Source organism: Myotis brandtii, unplaced genomic scaffold, assembly GCF_000412655.1.
Source record: "Myotis brandtii unplaced genomic scaffold, ASM41265v1 scaffold71, whole genome shotgun sequence".
NCBI classification, from domain to species: Eukaryota; Metazoa; Chordata; class Mammalia; order Chiroptera; family Vespertilionidae; genus Myotis; species Myotis brandtii.
The window spans coordinates 1222095-1242702 of NW_005370787.1; the positions used below are offsets into that span (position 1 = coordinate 1222095).

Here is a 20608-nt window from a genome sequence, read left to right on the forward strand (position 1 = left end):
TGCAGGGGAGGGAAGTTGGGGGTGACCAGGCTGGCAGAAGAGGGCAGTTGAGGGCGATCGGGCCGGCAGGGGAGCAGTTAGGCGTCTATCAGGCCGGCAGGGGAGCGGTTAGGGGGCAATCATGTTGGCAGGCAGAAGCAGTTAGGGGAAATCAGGCAGGCGAGTGGTTAGGAGCCAGCAGTCCTGGATTGTGAGAGGGATGTCCGACTGCCAGTTTAGGCCCGATCCCACAGTCGGACATCCCCCAAGGGGCCCCAGATTGGAGAGGGTGCAGGCCAGGCTGAGGGACATCATCCCCCCCACCATGCATGAATTTCATGCACCAGGCCTCTAGTCTTAATATAAATAACTCACAATTTGGATTTTAGTCCCTCAAAAAGAAGGTAAATTTTAGACCTTTGAATGACACAATGTTGTATACAGTATTTACATTTCCAAAATTGACTTTTTGAAAAGTACCAAAAAAAGGATAATTCTCAGGATTTACAGGGGAGAAAACTTAAGCCTAGAATTTTAAAGGATATAATTTGTGCTTTCTTAGGAAAAAATAAAGCTGGCTTTTTAGATAAATGTTAGGATAAGAATCAGACTTAGGAAAAGCAGCATCATTGGGGTTGTATTTCGAATGCTCATATGGTTCTCAAGATTTCTCCATGGGTTTTTGTATTTTATAAGTGTTTTTTTTTTAAAAAAAGATCTAATCTTGACACTCTTATATGTAAAATTCTTCAATAGTAATGGTAAAGTACAGAATCACTAGAAGTCATTGTAGAAGTTCTGCCAAATTTGGCCCCTTCTTATAATTTTTCAGTCTCATTTCCTACTCTCTTTCTTGCTTTTTCTGTTTCAACCACGCTGGCATTATTTCAAGTTCATTATATCAAGAATGGGTCACCTCCTTCTCATCAGAGGGATTGCACCATGTTTTCTCCATGTTTGCAGATACTCCCTCCCTCTTCTCCAGTTCATATTAGCTCTTGGTTTTAATATTACATGAGGGGAAAGTAACACTTATGGGAATAACTTTGGGGAGGTGTTTTTAAACCCTTGAAATCAGATTAAGTTGCTCCATTATATGCTAAAATAGTACCTTACACTCCTGTGTAATCCTATATAATAAAGAGGTAATATGCAAATTAACCCTCATGCCCTCACAAGATGGCTGCCTACAACCAGGCCAGCAGGGGGTGGGTTGTGAGGGATGACCAAATGACTGAACAAGCAGGCTGCGTGGGGCAACCAGGATGGCAGGGGGATTAGTGAGGGATGACCAAACAACTGAACAGCAGGCTGCATGGGGTGACCAATCCAGCAGGAGGGCAGTTGGGGGTGACCAGGCTGGCAGGGGGGCAATTAGGAGTGACCAGGCAGGCAGGCAGGTGAGCCATTAGGAGCCAGTGGTCCAGGATTGTTAGAGGGATGTCCGACTGCCGGTTTAGGCCCAATCCCCGGGATCGGGCCTAAACCGGCAGTCAGACATCCATCAAGGGGTCCCAGATTGGAGAGGGTGCAGGCTGGGCTGAGGGGACCTTCCCCCGTGCACAAATTTTGCGCACCGGGCCTCTAGGCTTATATAATAAAAGTCTAATATGCTAAGTGTTCGACCATTCGTTCAACCAGTCGCTATGACGCACACTGACCACCAGAGGACAGATGCTCCAAACATTAGGCTAGCTTGCTGCTGGGGTCCAGCAGATTGGGAGTGGGTGAGACAGGATGGACATGCCCTGGAGCCCTCTCCGCAGTCCTTCCCTGGCTGGCCAGCCTCCCACTGTCTTTCCCTGGCTGGCTGGCCCCAATCAGCCCCAATTGGGACTGGGCGACATGGGCTGGACATGCCCTGGAGCCCTCCCTTGGTCCCTCCCTGGCCCGATGGTCCTGATCGGGATGGGCAAGATGGTCCGGACATACCTTAGAGCCCTCCCGCAGTCCCTCCCCGGCCTCTAAAATATTCCTTCTAATTAATTTCCTTTCAATGTGCACGAATCCGTGCACCGTGCCTCTAGTGCTAACTATAATTAACTAGAGACCCAGTGCACAAATTTGTGCATGGGTGAGGTCCCTAGGTAGGCCTGGCCAGCAATCAGGGCCGATCGGGGCTGGGCCAATTGGGGCTGGGCTGATTGGGACCTGCTGGCCTGGGGAAGGGACAGGAGGTGGGACCACAGGAGGTTGGCCAGTCGGGAGGAGGGACCATGGGAGATTGGCCGTCTGGTGGAGGGGAGGGACCGCGAGAGGTTGACCGCCCAGCTGTGGGGAAGGACTGGGGAAGGTTGGCTGGCCACAGGAGGTTGCCTGTGGAAGCGCACTGACCACCAGGGGACAGTTCCTGTGTTGAGTGTCTGTCCCCTGGTGGTCAGTGCATGTCATAGCACCAGTTGTTCCGGTCGTTTGGTCGTAACGGTCTCTTAGGCTTTTATATATATAGATAGTTCAGTACCTGACTTCTCACTAGACTGAGGTCCATGAGACCAGGAATCATGTATCTTATTGGATATTGTAGGCCCAATGTCTAGTGAGCAGAACATAGTGTGTAATCAGTAAATATCTGTTGAATGAATTAATGAGGAGGGAAGGCCATCTGAAAGTGAGGGTGTGTGTGGTAGAAATGGAACTTTAAGAGAGCTATGATGTTTTAGAAATTGCTGCTCTGGAGACTACGAAAGGGTCTACGCAGTGGTTCTCAACCTTCTGGCCCTTTAAATACAGTTCCTCATGTTGTGATCCAACCATAAAATTATTTTCGTTGCTACTTCATAACTGTAATGTTGCTATTGTTATGAATCGTAATGTAAATATCTGATATGCAGGATGGTCTTAGGTGACCCCTGTAAAAGGGTTGTTCGACCACCAAAGGGGTTGCGACCCACAGGTTGAGAACCGCTGGTCTAGAGTAAAACCATGTAAAAGAATTGCTATGATGCTTAAGCTTACCATAAGTTTCAGGGCATCAATCTCAGTTTTAAAGAAAGTCCAAAATAGCTGAGCGAAGGAAGGTAATTGGATAAACTACTCTAAGTTTGAAGTTTCATAAATTGGGTATGACATTAGCCCAGAATAGCCCACAAGTACAATCTGTTGAGTGCAGGCTGCATAGAATAGGACATAAAGCCAAGAAGCAAAAGGACTGGTGGTCTCAATGTGATTGAAAAGACAGTGCAGTAGGAATTATGGATTTTTCTTTTCTTTAGTTATACTAGTATAAGAATAGTTTTCCAAAGAGTTATTTTTTTAAATATTTTTATTGGTTTCAGAGAAGAAGGGAGAGGGAGAGGGAGATAGAAGCATCAATGGTAAGAGAGAATAATTGATCAGCTGCTTCCTACACACCCCATACTGGGGATAGAGCCCACAACCTGGGCATATGCCCGGACCGGGAATTGGACCATGACCTCCTGGTTCATAGGTCAACACTCAACCACTGAGCCATGCCAGCCGGGTCCAAATAGTTATTTTTGAAATGAGAAAGTGTTTTATTGGTTTTTCCCCATTACTATATTTTCATATAATTAAAAAACACACCTAAAAGACAACCAACATGAGCTTTCTTTTAGAGCCAAGTTATATAGAGGCATCTCTTTTAGTAAAGTTACTTATGGCATTATGGAAAATTGAGAAATAATTCTTTTTTTATGAGTATTCTTTAATTATTCTGGATCATGGAGGGGAAGGAACTGAAATTTCCTGTAATGATTAAGCTTATGGAATAGGAAACACGGTGAAATTTTATATACTAGGCATCTGTTTGCACAGGGTGAAAGCAGAAGGTTGCACCATTTGGGTTTTAATATCAGCCTGTTTAATGGGTTAATTCTAGGCATCCTGGAAGTTTTCCATACTTACACATTATGTTTTCTTTTTTTTTTCTTTTCTTTTTTTTAAATAGATGTGGTTTCTTTTTTTTTTTTAATATATTTTATTGATTTTTTACAGAGAGGAAGGGAGAGAGATAGAGAGTTAGAAACATCGATGAGAGAGAAACATCGATCAGCTGCCTCCTGCACATCTCCTACTGGGGATGTGCCCGCAACCCAGGTACATGCCCTTGACCGGAATCGAACCTGGGACCTTTCAGTCCGCAAGCCGACGCTCTATCCACTGAGCCAAACCGGTTTCGGCGATGTGGTTTCTTTACTTCCTGTTACTAAGTGGTAGCGCACAATTTCTATTCATACTTATACTCCACAGGGACTAAAACTTCTGCAAATATCATATCTCCTAAGCATGACTGATAGATGCATAATGTTGATATGAAGGATCATTTCTCATTCAAGAGTAAAAAATTTTTTTCTGGTTAATTTGCTCTTTTTTTGTCAATTGGGAACCACTTACTTGAATTTTCACTAAATTGTTGTATATGCTTTGTTTCTTAAGGATTGTCTTCTGGTTCAAATTAATTATAGCATTTAAAGTCTTTTGTTAACACTTGCATTCCTGAGGATATTAAGTGTATTGAAATAAAATGCATTCCTATGAATATCTAGATAGGAAATATTTAAGGTACTCACTTAATTTTATTTAATATATTTATTAAAGTTTAAAATATTGTTTATAACCTAACTTGCATATAGAAGGAAATGTATTTATTTATTTGCTTATTCTAGACAGTATATGCTATGATATTAATGCATTTAAGCTGAGATAATATTACATAGCCAAAATATACTACTTATGGGTTGCCATAAAAATATCTAGTAACACGATATTATCCTTACATATTGGTATTCACAAACCAATATTACCATGTCCTATGTGGATTGGATATACATTTAACTTCCAGCTAGACTGTAGGTACTTCAAGAAAAGGAATCTTGTCTTCTTATTGTGTATTCCTCAAGTTGTATAACATATCTTGAGTTTTAGATATTATTTGCTGAGTTTTTGTTATCATAATTGACGATTGAGATCTTTTCTACCTCCGTGCCTTTACTTAGTCTCCCCTTTGTCCATTGGTATTACTTAAAATATCTAAAAACTGTTGTAGCTTCAAGATCAAATGAAACCACTCAGAAAGAATCAACCAGGGCTGACGTAGGAGGCCCTGAGCTGAGCCAGTTACCCTGTAGTGGCTGATACATGTTGACAGGGAGGGTCTGGGAAAGAGGTCAGATGGTTCTCATGGGGGAAACCACTGTGCCACTAGTACAGAAGCACTTCAATCCATTAAGAATTCATAGGCCTGTGCAGTGCATACCAGCTGGTGAAGAGATCTGTTGTTAACACATTTTGGTTAAGTGAATATTTAGAGTGTGTGAGACTTTTTAAGTGTTCCTTGTTAGTAAGTCAAATACTATGATTGTCTTTTCATTTCTTAACTTTTTTTTTTCTTTAAGAATTACTCCACATTTTTACTCACTCTCATAGATTGATCAAATAACCTATTCAGAATTCTTGCAAACATAGCAATTAACAAACCAACACCTTCTCTTGCACACATTAGCCCCAAGAATGCCCTTCTGTAGTCGTTCCTGCCTCTTTCTCTAAACTGAACTTGTGGCTTTGCTGCTCCCCTTCATAGGACCTCTGGTTTTGTGAATACTATCCCAAAATTATTCTAAATAGTTATCAGTCCCATCAAACCCTTTTCCACTTTACATGCCTAGGAAATCATTCTGACTCCTACATCACAAAGCAAATAAATGAGTTTAGGCCTTTATTCCATAAACTCATATTCGTGTAATTTTCTCTCTCTAGCCAATCCAAACTTTATCTGTATTTTTGACAAATATTTATTGAGTACTTATAATGTTCTAGGCACAGAGGTTAGAGAATAGAGTACAACAAATATCTCTTGAAAATTTAAAATAAAATAAAAATGTAATAGTACAAAGACAAAAAAAGTGAAAAACAAGAATGAAAGGTAAGCAATTAGAGACTCAATTTAGAAGAGTCAGAAAGAACAAACAAAACAAAAGAATGGAAAGCATCAGAGAAATAGCATAAGAAATTCCCTGAATTGATGGGCATGAGTCTTCATTGGAAGAGTCCCATAGTTACACAGCAGAATGAAAGAGGAGGGCTCTGGAATGGGAATTGGAATCCTTCTCTGAAGCAGTGGCATTTAAGATGAGTCCTGAAGTAGGATGAAGAGTTGGATGAAAGAAAACAGGAAGCAATAGTAGATGAACGTTCAGGAGGAAATATTAGGAGGTCCTGAGTTGTGAAGAAACTAAGAGAAATTGGTGTTGCTGCTGTACAGATAGCAAATTTGTGTTATGTAGGCACTGTGGAGGAAAGTTCCTAAGACAAGGCTGGAGAAGTAGGCTGGGGTCCTGATTGCACAGGGCCTTGGGAGCAATATTTAATTTGGACTCAACAGTACAAGACCTTGGAAACTGAAAAACCTGAAAAGATATTAAGTGACAGTGTTAATGCTTTTTTAAAACAACAACAACAACAACAAAACATTCTCCATTGTTGAGAATGGATCATTGGGGAGTAAAATTATATGTGGTGAGACAGATTAGGAAACATGTAGGTAGGAGTTCAAAATGAGAGATGAACTTGAGACTTTTGGAAGTAGAAGCAGAGAAAAATGGACACAATTGAGTTAGGAAGTACAACCCCAGACCTGCTGCTGGATTGAGTAGGTAAAGGAGAGAGGAGAAATTGTCAAGGTCTACTCCCAGGGTTCAGTTGAGCAACTAACTATAGGAGGGTTGTGATGCCATTGCCAAGGTGGAGGGAAAACCAAATGGAAAATAAGGTCAGAAATACTGTTTTTCACATATTGAAATTAAGGTGCCTGTGAGATTTCCAGAGTAAATATGAAATAAATGATTAGATACATGTGTCTATAGCTCAGGAAAGAGGTGTGGGTTAAAAGTATAAAATTTAGTGTCATTGGCTTATTTTTGGTAGTTAAAACTTTTATAATGAACAGCTTGCTTAATTGGAAATGATAGAGTAAATCAGAAGAGAGCCTGTATTTCTAGCAGGGACATCTTTCTTGAGGTCCATACCCAGGTAAGCAACTGCCTAGTGCCCATAAGCATCTTAAATCACAATAACCTATAACCAAGCCCATGATCTTCTTTGTTACCCCAAACCTTTTTCTTTTTTGCCTTATCTAGAGGGTGGAATCATCATTCTCCCAGGACACCTATGCCATTCTAAACTACTTATTTCCCCTCATACTCTCTGGAACAGTAGATCAAGTTCTTCCCACTAAATATTTTAGAAACTGCCTCATTCTCACCTGGCCCGTTACCACTGATTTTTGTTCTGGCCCTTGCTTTTTCTTTCTCATGCTATTGCAGTAGCCCCCATCCCATTATGCCCAGTGCATGCTCCCCCACCTTTTTCCATTGTTGATACTGTGTTCTTTTTTAAATAAGAACATCTGATCATATTGTCATGAATCCTCTTCCTAGATAGAAGTGACTATATGCTCTTTGCACCTCTGTATACTATAATCACACCTATTTTTAATGTATCCATCCCTCCCTCTGTTAAAGTATGTTTTCTTAGGAAGGAGTTTGAATATAATTTATATGCATTCATAGTCTAACATGTAGTAAGTGCTCAATAAATGCAGATATAATATAGTCCAATGGTTAAGAGTTCAATTCAGACTCTTGGTTAGATCTAAATACAAATTCTGTTTCCAAAATGTAGTAGCTATGTGACATTGGAAGTGACTTTATGTTTTTATATCTGTTTCATCACCTGTAAAATGGATGTAATCAGAATACTTAGCTTCATTAAGTAATTGTGAGAGTGCTGGGTATAATAATAATAATAATACATGGTACAGAATAGCAAATGAATGAAGTGTGCAGTGATGCTTTATCACTCAGAAGACAAAAATCCCAATGTTGCTCATCCTTTGATTTTTTGGTGTTACCCCCTCGCAGAGTCCTTCTCTGATACCTTCCTATCCATCACAAATGGTTAGATGCTTCTTTTCTGGGCTCCCATAGATCCTTGTACATGCCTGCATTTTGTTTGTAAATATATGAACCACTTGAGGGAAAACTTTCAGTTCTGTATTCACAGGGTCTGGATGCTGGTGGCATGAATTGAATAAATGCTTATTAAACAAGTAAATATAGGGATAAATGAATCTCTGATCCTGGGGAATGGTATTTTTTAAAAAGTAAGTATCGTAGTTCATATCAAGGGTCAGCAAACTACAGCCCCTAGGCCAAATCTAGCCCTCCCACTGCTTGTTTTCATAGTTTTGGGGGACATGGCCATGTTTGTTTGTTCCTATGTTGTTTATCACTGCTTCTACACTATAACATCAGAGTTGAGTAAATGTGACACAGACAAACCTGATAGCTCACAAAGCCTAAAATATGTATTACTAGTATCTGGCCCTGCACAGAAAGTTCCCTGACTCTTGCTCTATGTAAATTTTCCTTTAAACAATCTTTTAAAAGGCTGGGTAAAATTATCAAAATTAACATTTTTTTCTCTGGCATATAAAGATGTGGCAGTGTCCCTTCTTTTTCTTATGTATTTCTTTTTTAGAAAACCATATTCTGTTTAACTCTGATATTTTTTTAACTAAATAGGCAGGAGCAAGCTTTTATAAGATGACTGGCCTGGGTCCTTTGCCTCAAGCTCTTTATAATGGCGAATCCTTTAACCATGAGGAGTTAAATATTCAAAAACTAGAAAGAGCTCTTCTTCAAAAAATGATGGATATGACCATATATTTACAAAGGGAAGTTTTTATGGTAGGTAAGCATTTATGAGAAAATATATGATGAATGATATTTATAAATGAATTTTTGTATTAAGAAATATTTTAATAGCAAAAGTTAATTTTGTAAAAATTTTCATCCTGATCATTTAGTAGTGATTTTTAAATTAATAATTAACTTTATTTGTGCATAATTACATCTAAAAATTGCTTAATTGGAAAGATAATTCAAAGTTTTACATGAAAATTTATTATGAGAATCCTAAATCACATATTATTTATTGATTTATTTTATACTGAGTATCTTTAAATGTAATCTCTGCATAACTTTAAAACATATGCATATAAATTGCCTCTATTACCTAAATAATATTTTTGTTATTTTAGGGCACATTAAATGATCGAACAAATGCAATTGATTTCCTTATGGATAAAAATAATGTTGTACCTCGTATAAATCCTTTGATTTTGTACAGTGAAGGGCAGTACCTTAATTTAATATCTACATCAGGTAAAATAATTCTTCTGTTTTCTTTTCTACAAATGCTTATTGAATTGTGAATGTTTTATTAACTCATTATTTAATATGAAAATTTTCAGTAACTACAGATGTTGAAGATTTCTCTACTTTCTTTTTCTTGGACTCACAAGATAAGAGTGCTGTAATTGCAGAGAACATGTATTATTTAACCCATGAAGGTAATAAGCATATTTTATTTTCCTAAATTTATTCTTAAAGTAGCAAAATGTTGTAATTTTGGTAAGGTGTTTGCATAATACTTTTTTTTTTTAAATCTCCACCCGAGGATATTTTTCCCATTGATTCTAAGACAGAGTGGAAGGGAGGAAGGAGGGGGTGAGACAGTGAGAGAGAAACATGGATGCGAGCGAGACACAGCAATTGGTTGCCTCCCACAGGTGCCCTGACCAGAGTAGGGGTCGAGCCTGCAACTGAGGTAAATTACCTTGACCCAAATCGAACCCAAGATCCTTCCGTCTGTGGGATGACGCTGTAACAATGGAGCCAAACCAGCTAGGCCCATAATACATGTTTATATATTGATATTTGACTAGAGGCCTGGTTTTCAATTTGAGAGCTTGTAATTTGTTAGGACAGTGGTCGGCAAACCGCGGCTCGCGAGCCACATGCGGCTCTTTGGCCCCTTGAGTGTGGCTCTTCCACAAAATACCACGTGCGGGCGCGCACGTACAGTTCGATTGAAACTTCGTGGCCCATGCGCAGAAGTCTGTTTTCGGAAAGGAGATAGATGAAACAAGTATACAAGACGAGTGTGGATGGGAGAGTTGGAAGGGGTCGACCTCAGCGAACGTACCTCAATCAGATTGAGGACGTTTTTAGCAAAGGCCAGCTTAGGAGTACCCTAATTAAGTTAATAACAATGTACCTACCTATATAGTTTAAGTTTAAAAAATTTGGCTCTCAAAAGAAATTTCAATCGTTGTACTGTTGATATTTGGCTCTATTGACTAATGAGTTTGCCGACCACTGTGTTAGGATATAAGGATTGACATAAGAAAATAATGCCTTCTATCCTAGCTAATTATAAATGCAGAGGGGTTCATCTTACTTTTTTTGCCTATTTTTAAAGTAAGCTATAACATGTGGATCCCCACTGGAGTGACTCAGTTGGTTGAGCCTCACCCTATGCACCAAAAGGTTGCCAGTTCCATTCCTTGTCAGGACACGTGCCCATGTTTCAGCCTCAATCCCCAGTCGGGGGCGTGCAGGACACAGCTGATAAATGTTTCTCACATCAATGTTTCTCTGTCTCCCCCTTCCTCTCTCTCTAAAAAAGCAATAAAAACATATTAAAATAAAAAAATATGTGGATGTTTTGCCTAGGTTTGGGGGTCAAAACAAAGGAAGGGAGACCAAGACAGGAACATATTTGGAAATAAGAATTTAGCCTAGATAGGGAAGTCTGCAGTAGGGCCATACATTTTTAATCTTATCAGATAGATAAGATAAGATAGGTAATTATAAGATAGATGAGCTAATTAAAGTTTGGTTGGTTTTTGTCTTGCTTTATTTTATTTGACCTGCTTAGCTGTGGGGAGAAAAATGAGAGCCAATACATACAAGAAGGCTTATTTGTATCTCAGTATTAAAGCAGTAACTTTCTAACAATGAGAGTGATCTAAAGATGGAATAAACTATGTAGTAAGGGGTAAATTTTTATCAGAGAGAGATTTAAGCAGAGGCTACACAACCAGTTTTTTGAGAGTGGTAAGGAGTGCATCCAACTTTGGACCAGATGGCCCCCAAATTACTTTCTAATTGATTCATGATTTTATGTTCACAAAATGATCTGTCTACACAAAACCCAACAAATAATGAAATGTAAAATAAAAGTTCCACTTTATGGTAGGCTAATGTGTAAAAATGACGGGAAAGAAAAGGAGTTCGAAATAGGAAATAAAAGATAGGATAAATATTTGTCAGGTTCTGGGGTGTATTTCTGGGCATCAGAGTAAGTTAGCCTTTGAATTTCGTGCAGCTTACAGGAATGCTTTATTAACAGAGAAGCATCGTAAGTTCCTCTTATTTGCAGTTATGTAAATGTGTAAAGAAATAAATTATAATTTACTTAGCACATTTGAAACATTTCTCCACTTACTACTATATGGTGAAAGGGCTGACATTGAGAGGGCACCAGAATTCTTTACCTTTATTCTTTTAAAAGAATGTGCTATTTGAACAGCAAAGTTTTTATAAGTGTTTTAAGTAGGTCATGTGATCTGAAAGAATAATTTTTCTATAGATTTTAATGGTGACCAGATAACTATCATTTCAAATGTTATATCCTGAATCTGGATGAAATAAATGCATTTAACTGTGACGTCAGAATTAAAATTGTTTCTTTCTGTGGCATCCAAATTTTCAAATTTTTCAGAAAAAGAATTATACTGATATTGATGGCACAAGATGATGTGAATTAGACCAAGTTAATAAAAGCCAGACATTTTGAATTAATGAATCATAAGCTAATAAGATATTGCTGTTTTTAGTATCTACTAATAAACCTTATTGTACCGGGTTTTTTTTTTTAATATATGGGGATATACATATCAGTTTCTTAATTTATTTTTTTTACAAATATAGCTAGAAGGCAGTTTTGCTTGCCAGCACTGGAACCGTGATAAGCATAATACAACTTTCTCTACTCATGGAAGTATCCCACAGGTGTGTCCTTTAGGGACTGTTCTTTCTTCTTGGTACCTGAGTTTATATAGAGCTTATATCATGAATTACATTTCTAGCATTTTATGTCACTGTGCGTGTATAATTTTTAACATTTGCTTCTTTTCCGAAAGACTAATTTTACTATTTATTGTTGTTTTTTAATTTTGTTAACTGGATATGTCCTCTGCTTTTAGTTTTGTTTTAAAAAGAATTAGTTTAACTAAACCATTTGAAACTTTCAGATGAAGATGTAATTTCTTCCATTACTCTCTGGATTATTGCTGATTTTGACAAACCATCTGGGAGAAAACTGCTTTTGAATGCATTAAAGCACATGGTGAGTAAGTTTACCTAGATAAAAGCACCCAAGAAACATAAACCAAAATATTTTATGAAATTGCTTTGTATTAACTAAGTGTAAATTTATTGATGTATAACAAATTACCCTATTACTTCGTGGTTTAAAGCAGTAAACCTTTATTTTCTCACAGTTTCTGGGGTTTAAGAATTCAGGAGTGACTTAGCTGAGTGGTTGTGGCTTGGGGTTTCTCATGAGGACACAGTCAGGATTTTGGCTGCTGCCACCTGAAGGCTTTACTGGAGCTGAAGGATCAGCTTCTAAGATGGCTCACTTGCATGGCTGTTAGCAGGAGACCTCAGTTTCTCACTGGCCGTGACAGAATGCTTCTTCCTATTGCCACGTAGACCACTATTTAGTGTTGCTTAAGTGTCCTGGGGAACAGCTGGCTTTCCCCAGAATGAGCGACAAAGAGTTACAGATGGAAACCACAAGTCACAATGTCTTTTATGATCTAGTCTCTGAAGTCACATACTATATTTCCACGCTATTCTGTTTGTTATGCAGATCACTTCTATTCAGTATGAGAAGGAACTGTAAGTCTGAGTACCAGGAGGTGGGGATCATTGAGGGCCATCTTGGAGCCCTGCTACCACATTAAGAATAATTAATACATTTAAAATGAAAATAACATCTGCTAGGAGATTTTCACATCATATTAGATAATCTCAGAACACATTCTGGCTTTCCTCAGTTGCCTGCAGACAAGCACATTTCAAAACCGGTTCTTTGGGATCTATGGAACAACAGTCACTTCTGCCTTCTCTTCCTTCTCAAGAATTTCTGGGAGCATGTTCTTTGAGAGGCTCACAAGCTGTCCTTCCCCCACTAGTTACATGTATCTGGCCCTTCCATTATGCATATATTGGTATGTTTAATGATGTTCCACATTTCTCTGAGGATCTGTTCATTCTTTTTACAATTTTTTTTCAGGTTGTATCATTTTTATTGATTCACTGATTTTTCTGCCAACTCATATCTATTGAACCTTTCTAGAGCATTTTCCATTTTAGTTACTGAATTAAAACTCCAGAATTTCCTTTGGTTCTTTTTTATAATTTCTATCTCTTCATTATTATTATCTGTGAAATATTATTAAAATACCTTTCTTTAATTCTTTAGACATGGTTTTCTTTAGTTCTTTGAATATATTACATCTGTTAAGTCCAACAACTAAGCCCCTCAAAGACAGTTTCTCATGCTGTGGGTTTGTGTGTTTTTTTCACCTTTATATGAATCGCACTCTCTTGTTACATTGCATGTCTCATATTTTTTTTTATTGAAAACAAAACATTTTAGATAATACACTGTAGCATATTTGGATACTGGTAACAACACCCTCCCCCCCCCCCCCCCCCCCCCGACTTCCCTGGGCTACTTGTTGTTTGTTGGATAATTTATTGATTTATCTATTGTTAGTGATGTGAATGAACTAATTCTGTAAAGTCTATTGCCCTCTCATTATATATCTCTGATATTCTTGCTCTGGTTTCTTCCCCTTGTTTTTGTCTTTTATCTTGGTTTCCTGGGGAATATCTCTGGCTGAGCACAAGCCGCTTAACTAGTAAAAGATTGTGCTTAAGTCCCCATAGCCAGTTAGATTTTCATCTTCACTCTTAGATATGTATGACTGATTTAGAGACTACTTTCACAGTTCAGAAATGTTATGATTTTGCCTCACATTCACCCATGGAATAGTATCTTAGAATTTACCTTTTTAATTACTCTTGAGAAATATCTTTGACAGTGCTCTATTTCTTGACCTGGGTGGTTGTTTTATGGGTTAATCTGCATTTTTGTTTTGTAATCTTGTTATTTCATAGACATACATACACAAGAAGAGGTCAAACAAAGTATTGCATTATAAAATAATCATGCAAAGAGGTAAAGCAGTTGGAGTTACTAAAATTATTGTTTTTAGGCTATTTCAATGATAGGTCATCTTCAATAGTCAACATAGAATTTGACAGTGAAAGATGTTGTATGGTAAAGCATAAACTTGATTGGAAAGAAAAAAGTTCAACTGTAAAAAGGTATGTAAGATACAGATTTTTTTTTACCTATAAATGTTTTTGTTTTTGTTTTTCAGAAAAAAAGTTTTCATAGTCGGTTGGGCGTTATTTATAATCCTACATCAAAAATAAATGAAGAGAACACAGCTATTTCTAGAGGAATTTTGGCAGCTTTTCTTACACAGAAAAACAGCTTTTTGAGAAACTTTCTCAGGAAACTGGCAAGGGAAGAAACTGCTACAGCTATTTACTCTGGAGATAAAATTAAAACATTCCTTACTGAGGTCAGTAACTTTGTTTGAAATAATAAGTATGTATTGAATATTTCAAAAGAATAAATCTGTATGCTTGGAGATAATATGTTACTGAAAAACATCAGTTAATAAGTATAATCATTTAGGGATAATAAATATTTCTTTAAATGGGAAAAGATAAATGTTAAATAATATGACTTTGCATAGAGGCATTTAACAAATCAGATTTATATATTATCTACTAGATCAGTGGTTCTCAACCTGTGGGTCATGACCCCTTTGGGGGTCGAACGACCCTTTCACAAGGGTCGCCTAAGACCATCGGAAAACACATATATAATTACATATTGTTTTTGTGATTAATCACTATGCTTTAATTATGTTCAATTTGTAACAATGAAAATACATCCTGCATATCAGATATTTACATTACGATTCATAACAGTAGCAAAATTACAGTTATGAAGTAGCAACAAAAATAACTTTATGGTTGGGTGTCACCACAACATGAGGAACTGTATTAAAGGGTCGCAGCATTAAGAAGGTTGAGAACCACTGCACTATAACCTCTGAGCCTCAGTTTCTTCGTCTGTAAAGTGGGAGGGGGTAGAGTAACAGTGTCTATCTGTGCCCAGTGCCTGAAACACCTGACTGATAGGATTATGTTCAATTTGTAACAGTGAAATTGGAGGTCACCACAACATGAGGAACTGTATTAAAGGGTCGCGGCCTTAGGAAGGTTGAGAACCACTGTACTAGATGGAGATATACTTGTGAACAAGGCAGATAGAGTTCCTGCTCTTGTGGAGCTTACATGGTAGTGGGAAAGACAGACAAAGTAAGTGGTATTGGAAAATACATAAGAGGGTAGATGGTTTGAGGGATGCTCTTTTAGCTGGAGTGGTCAGGAAAGGTATTTCTTCAGAGCTTACATTTGGGCAGTGCTCTGAATAACATGAAATATCAAACCGTGGAAAGTCTGTGAGAAGAAGAATGTACCAGGTTCAAGAACATAGCAAGTCTAACGCTCTGAATAACATGAAATATCAAACCATGGAAAGTCTGTGAGAAGAATGTACCAGGTTCAAGAACATAGCAAGTCTAAAGGCTTGACACAGAGACAGTCTTGCCAGACTTGAGGTATAGGCAGAAAATCATTATGACCAAAATAGAGATAGATGTGCAGAGTACTAGCATAAGAGGTCAGAAATATAATCCCAGATATTTAAAGCACTTATAGGCCATACTAAGGGATTGAAATTTTTCCTGAGTATAATGGCAAGTCATTGAGGAACCTTGAAGAGGTGAATAATCTTTAAAAAGATGACTCTGGGTACCATGTGAAGATTTGAAATAGGATGAACATTTAGAATGCTTTTGCATTTCTTGCCTATAATCTAGGCAAGAAATAATGGTAAATGGTATGTTGAACTAGATAGGAGTGATGGAGATGGTAAAATGATTGATAAATAATTGTTATATTATGGTAAATAGGATTAGTTGCTCAATTGTATATGACCTGTGGAAATAATAAGCTAGGATTTTGTCTTGAACAGCTAGACTTAATGGTGGTATCTTTTTTTTTTTTTAATGGAGAAGTCTAGATTGAAGAGAAGATTTGGACACATAGGGCCTGGATCTAGAACTAAGTTTTGTACATGTTAAGTTGGAGAAGCCTTTTGGACATTCAAGTGGAAATGTTGACAATTGAGTAAATGAGTGTAGAAATCACTGAGGGGTTGTCTTTTTTTTTTTTTGAGAGTCAATTTGAGGATTATCAACATTATATATAATTCCAAGGTAAGAAACTAGATGAGAAACCTCAGAAGTAAGGCTGGGTGGAGAACAGAGTGGTTGAAAGCTAAGCCTTGGAACATTCTAAAATGTGGAGGAACACAAGAAAAGGATGATCCTATAAAGGAGATGGAACAGCCAATGAATTAGGAAGGTGACCAGGAGAGTATGGTATCCTGGAAGCTAAATGGAGAATATATTTCAAGGAGGAAATGATCACCTATGCCAGATGTTTCTGAAATGATCACCTATGCCAGATGTTTCTGAAATCCATCTTCTTAACTGACCATTTTATTGATTAAGGTGGTTCTTGGTGACTTTGATAAGAACAGCTTTAGTGGAGTGAAAAGCATAAAGGTGCACTAGATTCAAGAGAAAATAAAAAATCAGGAAATAGAGATAGCAAGTATAGCTTTTTAAAGAAGTTTCTTGCACACTGAAGGAAGAAGTATTCCGTAGCCAGAATGGGACTTGAGTTCAAGGAAATAATTCTAAATTTGGGAGATGTCACTTTTCTGTATGCTAATGGAAACAATCTATCCAACAATAAGAAAAGGATCATATAGATTGAGGGGAGCAAAATTCTTGAGAAGTTAAGAGTTGCTGAGATCCAATGGACAGTGTTAAGTGTTGGTTTAAGAACAGGAATTGTTCATCCATTTTAACCAGAAGAAAGGCAGACTATGTGGGTACAGATGTAGAAGGGTATATTTATTTGGTGGTAACAAGATAAGTACCTCTCTTCTGATTACTTTCATTTTTCAGAAGAAATTCGGGTCATTAGTTAAGTATTAGAGTGTTAGTAGGTGCTATTAGAGGTTTGAGGAAAGAGAAGAAAATGTCAAATATATTTCTGTTACTCAGAGAATGAGAAAGTGAATTCAGTACATTAGTGTGGAAAGATTTCTGAGGGCCCACTGAGATTAATGACCACAAATTGAAAGTGAGATCAGCCTTGGTTGCATGTTTTTTTCCAGCTTTAACACTGTTTGGGTCCAGTTGCAGAGGAAGCAGAGTTGTATTTCACCAGAGTTGGGGTTTTGCAAGGTGAATGTAACTGAGGGAAGCATTCCAGGGAGCTGAGCATGGAAGGTTGATGTTACAGTAAAGGATTCCGGGGTGTAACTTGGGTGGGAGGTAAATTATGATATGGGAAGTATGATGGACAATAAATAAGTGGTAGGGTCAGTGGATTGAAAGTGTAATGGTTAGTAACAATGAGTGAGCTGGAAGGTCAGGAGCTTGTGGTGAGAGAGGGGATAACTGAGATAGAGATTTTGGAAGTAAGGAGATCTAGGGCTGCATTGTCCAATACTGTAGTCACTAGCTACATGGAGCTATTTTAAATTTAAAATTAAATTGAGCTTTAAAATCAGCTCCTCAGTCACACCAGCCACATTTCCAGGGCTCAGTAACCATTTGTGGCTGTGGCTACCATATTGGACAGCAAAGGGGAAACATTTCTAACATCTGATCTTGTTAGTTCAGAATCTAAGGCTCCACCCTGATCTACTGAAGGAGAAACTTCATTTTAACAAGGCACCAAGGTGATTTGGATGCACATAAAAATTTGATAAATATTGATATGAAGAAGTGTGTTAGTATGAAGATGTAAGGAGCTTATTTGTGGTTAATTTTCTGTGAATATCCATATATTTTATGACTCTGACCATGGGTTACTTTTGTATTTCTGAAGTTAAATACACTATTACTAACTAGGTTTATATCTTTTCTGGAATGTTAAATTTTATTTAAATTGATGTTCCCTAGCATTTTACCAATCAGTAATCCAACTGGAATTCTCAAAGAATGAATAGCAAACTATCTACTTGTAAAAAGATATACAAATGTTGTAATTGACTTGGCAGAGAAAGATTTCATTTTTTTAAAATGGTTTCAGGAGAAAATAGTACTTTTTGTCACAACTTAGTATAATTTAAATTTTACACTAATATATTAAATAAGCTTTGTTAAGAAAATAATTTAATATATTTACTGTTCTCTTATTCATTTTATATTTTCTTGCTTTAGGAGATGGATAAGAATGCTTTTGAGAAAAAATATAATACCATTGGGGTGAATATTTTTCGAACTCACCAGTTGTTCTGTCAAGACGTACTTAAGTTGGGTCCCGGAGAAATGGGTATTGTCAGCAATGGGAAAGTAAGTAGAAAAACAGTTGCTCACTTTTCTCAGTGACACTGTGGTACAGGGGTCTCAAACATTTTTCTGTCACAACCCATGCTATGAAACACACACAGAGGATGGTGTTAATATGCCAGACACATGAGACAGGTCTCAGCAGAAGTAAATGGTGCTGAGAGGGTTAATTTATGGCACAGTACCTATTACTTCATCCCTTCCCCCACTGGTGAGAACATTGATTGCAGGGAAGAGAGAATGTTCTTGTGGGGATAACTTTTATTTTGTCCTATTAAAAATACTAGAATAAACAATTTAGTACACTTTACAACATTGTGATTGAGAACCACTGTTATAGTAAGTGTAGAAAGTACATTGTGAAATCTTACTCGTGTTGTAGCTTTCTTAAAATTGTTTAATAACAACAGTACAATGTTTTCTATTGAAGTATAAAATAGTATTTATCAATATAACCTTTAAAAATCTATAGGAAAAAGTTACTTGCTCCCACCATCCTAATAAAATATATTATTGAAAATTACTGTATTACCTTCTAACCCTTTTTCTGACCCTACGGAGTTATTTCTGGTTTTCATAAAGTACATTATTGTAATTTTATATATATAAATTTATATCACACTTTTTTCTCTTAGTATATCACAAACATTTTTCTGATTAGAGCATCTTTATAGACACACAGTGTATACTAGCTACTTATTAATATATTTTGAATATGATAGTCTGATTTTATTTCTTAGGAATTTAGTTTTAAAAAATTGAATCTGGTGCTTTGATTTATTAAGAAATAAACTAATCCAATGTGCTTGACAGACCTCTGCTTGATCTATCAAATTATATATTCCTAAATCATCTTCAAAGCTCTGTGCTCCTGTTTTCTTTCTTTTCTACATTTTTATGAACTCTTCACCTGTGTTTTATTCCCAAATCACTATTCCCTTAAAATTATGCTTATTTATTCTTTCTTATCTGAATCTATAAATAATAGGAATTGGAGACAAATGAGAGACCCATTTCCCCAAGCTTCCACAGATAAAATATATCTGCTTCAGTGTAATGGTGTTTAAGCTAATTGCATTAGCTCCTAAAAGCAGTTAGGCTCAGGTTCATCTGTGTACAGTGCTACTTTACAAATTGAAGACACTGGTTGTCATTTATTATTACAGAAATATAAGGTACAGGGTGGGACTAATATAGGTTTACAGTTGTTCATATGGAAAATAATGCAGTAGTTAATAAATAATACAAGAATAAACTGTTTCACAACTGTAAACCTACTTTTGCCCCACCCTGTACAGTAGGTCCTCAGGTTACATCCGAGATCCCATTCCTATGGCGCGACGTAACATGATTTTTGCTGTAAGTCGGAACCCACCTACATAAGCACCTACGTCACTCACATGGAGCACATACACAGCAGTAATGAAGTGAAACAGTAAAAATTTTAAAAGAAAGATAACAATTCCTGACCTTTACTTGTGGTAAATAATAAAAAACATAAAGCACATATGTACATATGTTGAAATGATGGAACTTTTTTTTTTATAAATGGGAGATGGCGACGTAACCACAAAACAATGTACGTCGAGTCTTATGTAACCTGAGGGACCCTAGGCCTGGCCGGCAATCAGGACCAATCTGTGGGGCAACTGGGGGGGCGATCGGAGGGCCCTTGCTGTCACCCACCTTGGCTGGCCTGGCAACACCCACTTGCCGGCCCCAACCCCCCGATCGCCTTGCCGCTGCCACTGGTCACCTCCCTCTGCAGAAGGCAAATGGCAGGATGATCAGGGGGCAGCGCCAGCCCGCTCACCAGCCAGCCCAGCCCCCTGCTGCCACTGCTGATCGCCTCCCTCTGTTGGGCAATTGGAGGGGCCCCCGCTGGCACCTGCCAAAGCTGGCCTGGGGCCTGTGGGCTGGGAGCTGCTCCTGCGTTGAGCGTCTGTGCCCTGGTGGTTAGTGTGCATCATAGCGACTGGTCGTTCCACCAGTTGTTCCACCATTCGGTCAATTTGCATATTAGGCTTTTATTATATAGGACTAGAGGCCTGGTGCACAAAAATTTGCGCACTCAGGGTCCCTCAGCCCGGCCTGTGCCCTCTCGCAGTCTGGGACCCCTCAGGGGATGTCCACCTGCTGGTTTAGGCCTACTCCCCGGGGGATTGGGCCTAAGCT

The 20608-nt window shown here is 37.9% G+C and overlaps 1 protein-coding gene across 1 annotated transcript in view; it reads left to right on the forward strand.

The window, feature by feature from the left end:
• UGGT2 (UDP-glucose glycoprotein glucosyltransferase 2) overlaps positions 1–20608 on the forward strand; it is a 172626-nt gene that overhangs the window by 81582 nt on the left and 70436 nt on the right. Inside the window, exons 18-23 of the mRNA XM_005882398.2 lie at positions 8520–8684; positions 9038–9161; positions 9251–9349; positions 12098–12192; positions 14303–14509; positions 18305–18436. Of these exons, the coding sequence (XP_005882460.1) occupies positions 8520–8684; positions 9038–9161; positions 9251–9349; positions 12098–12192; positions 14303–14509; positions 18305–18436 (822 nt within the window). The remainder of the gene's footprint in view (positions 1–8519; positions 8685–9037; positions 9162–9250; positions 9350–12097; positions 12193–14302; positions 14510–18304; positions 18437–20608) is intronic.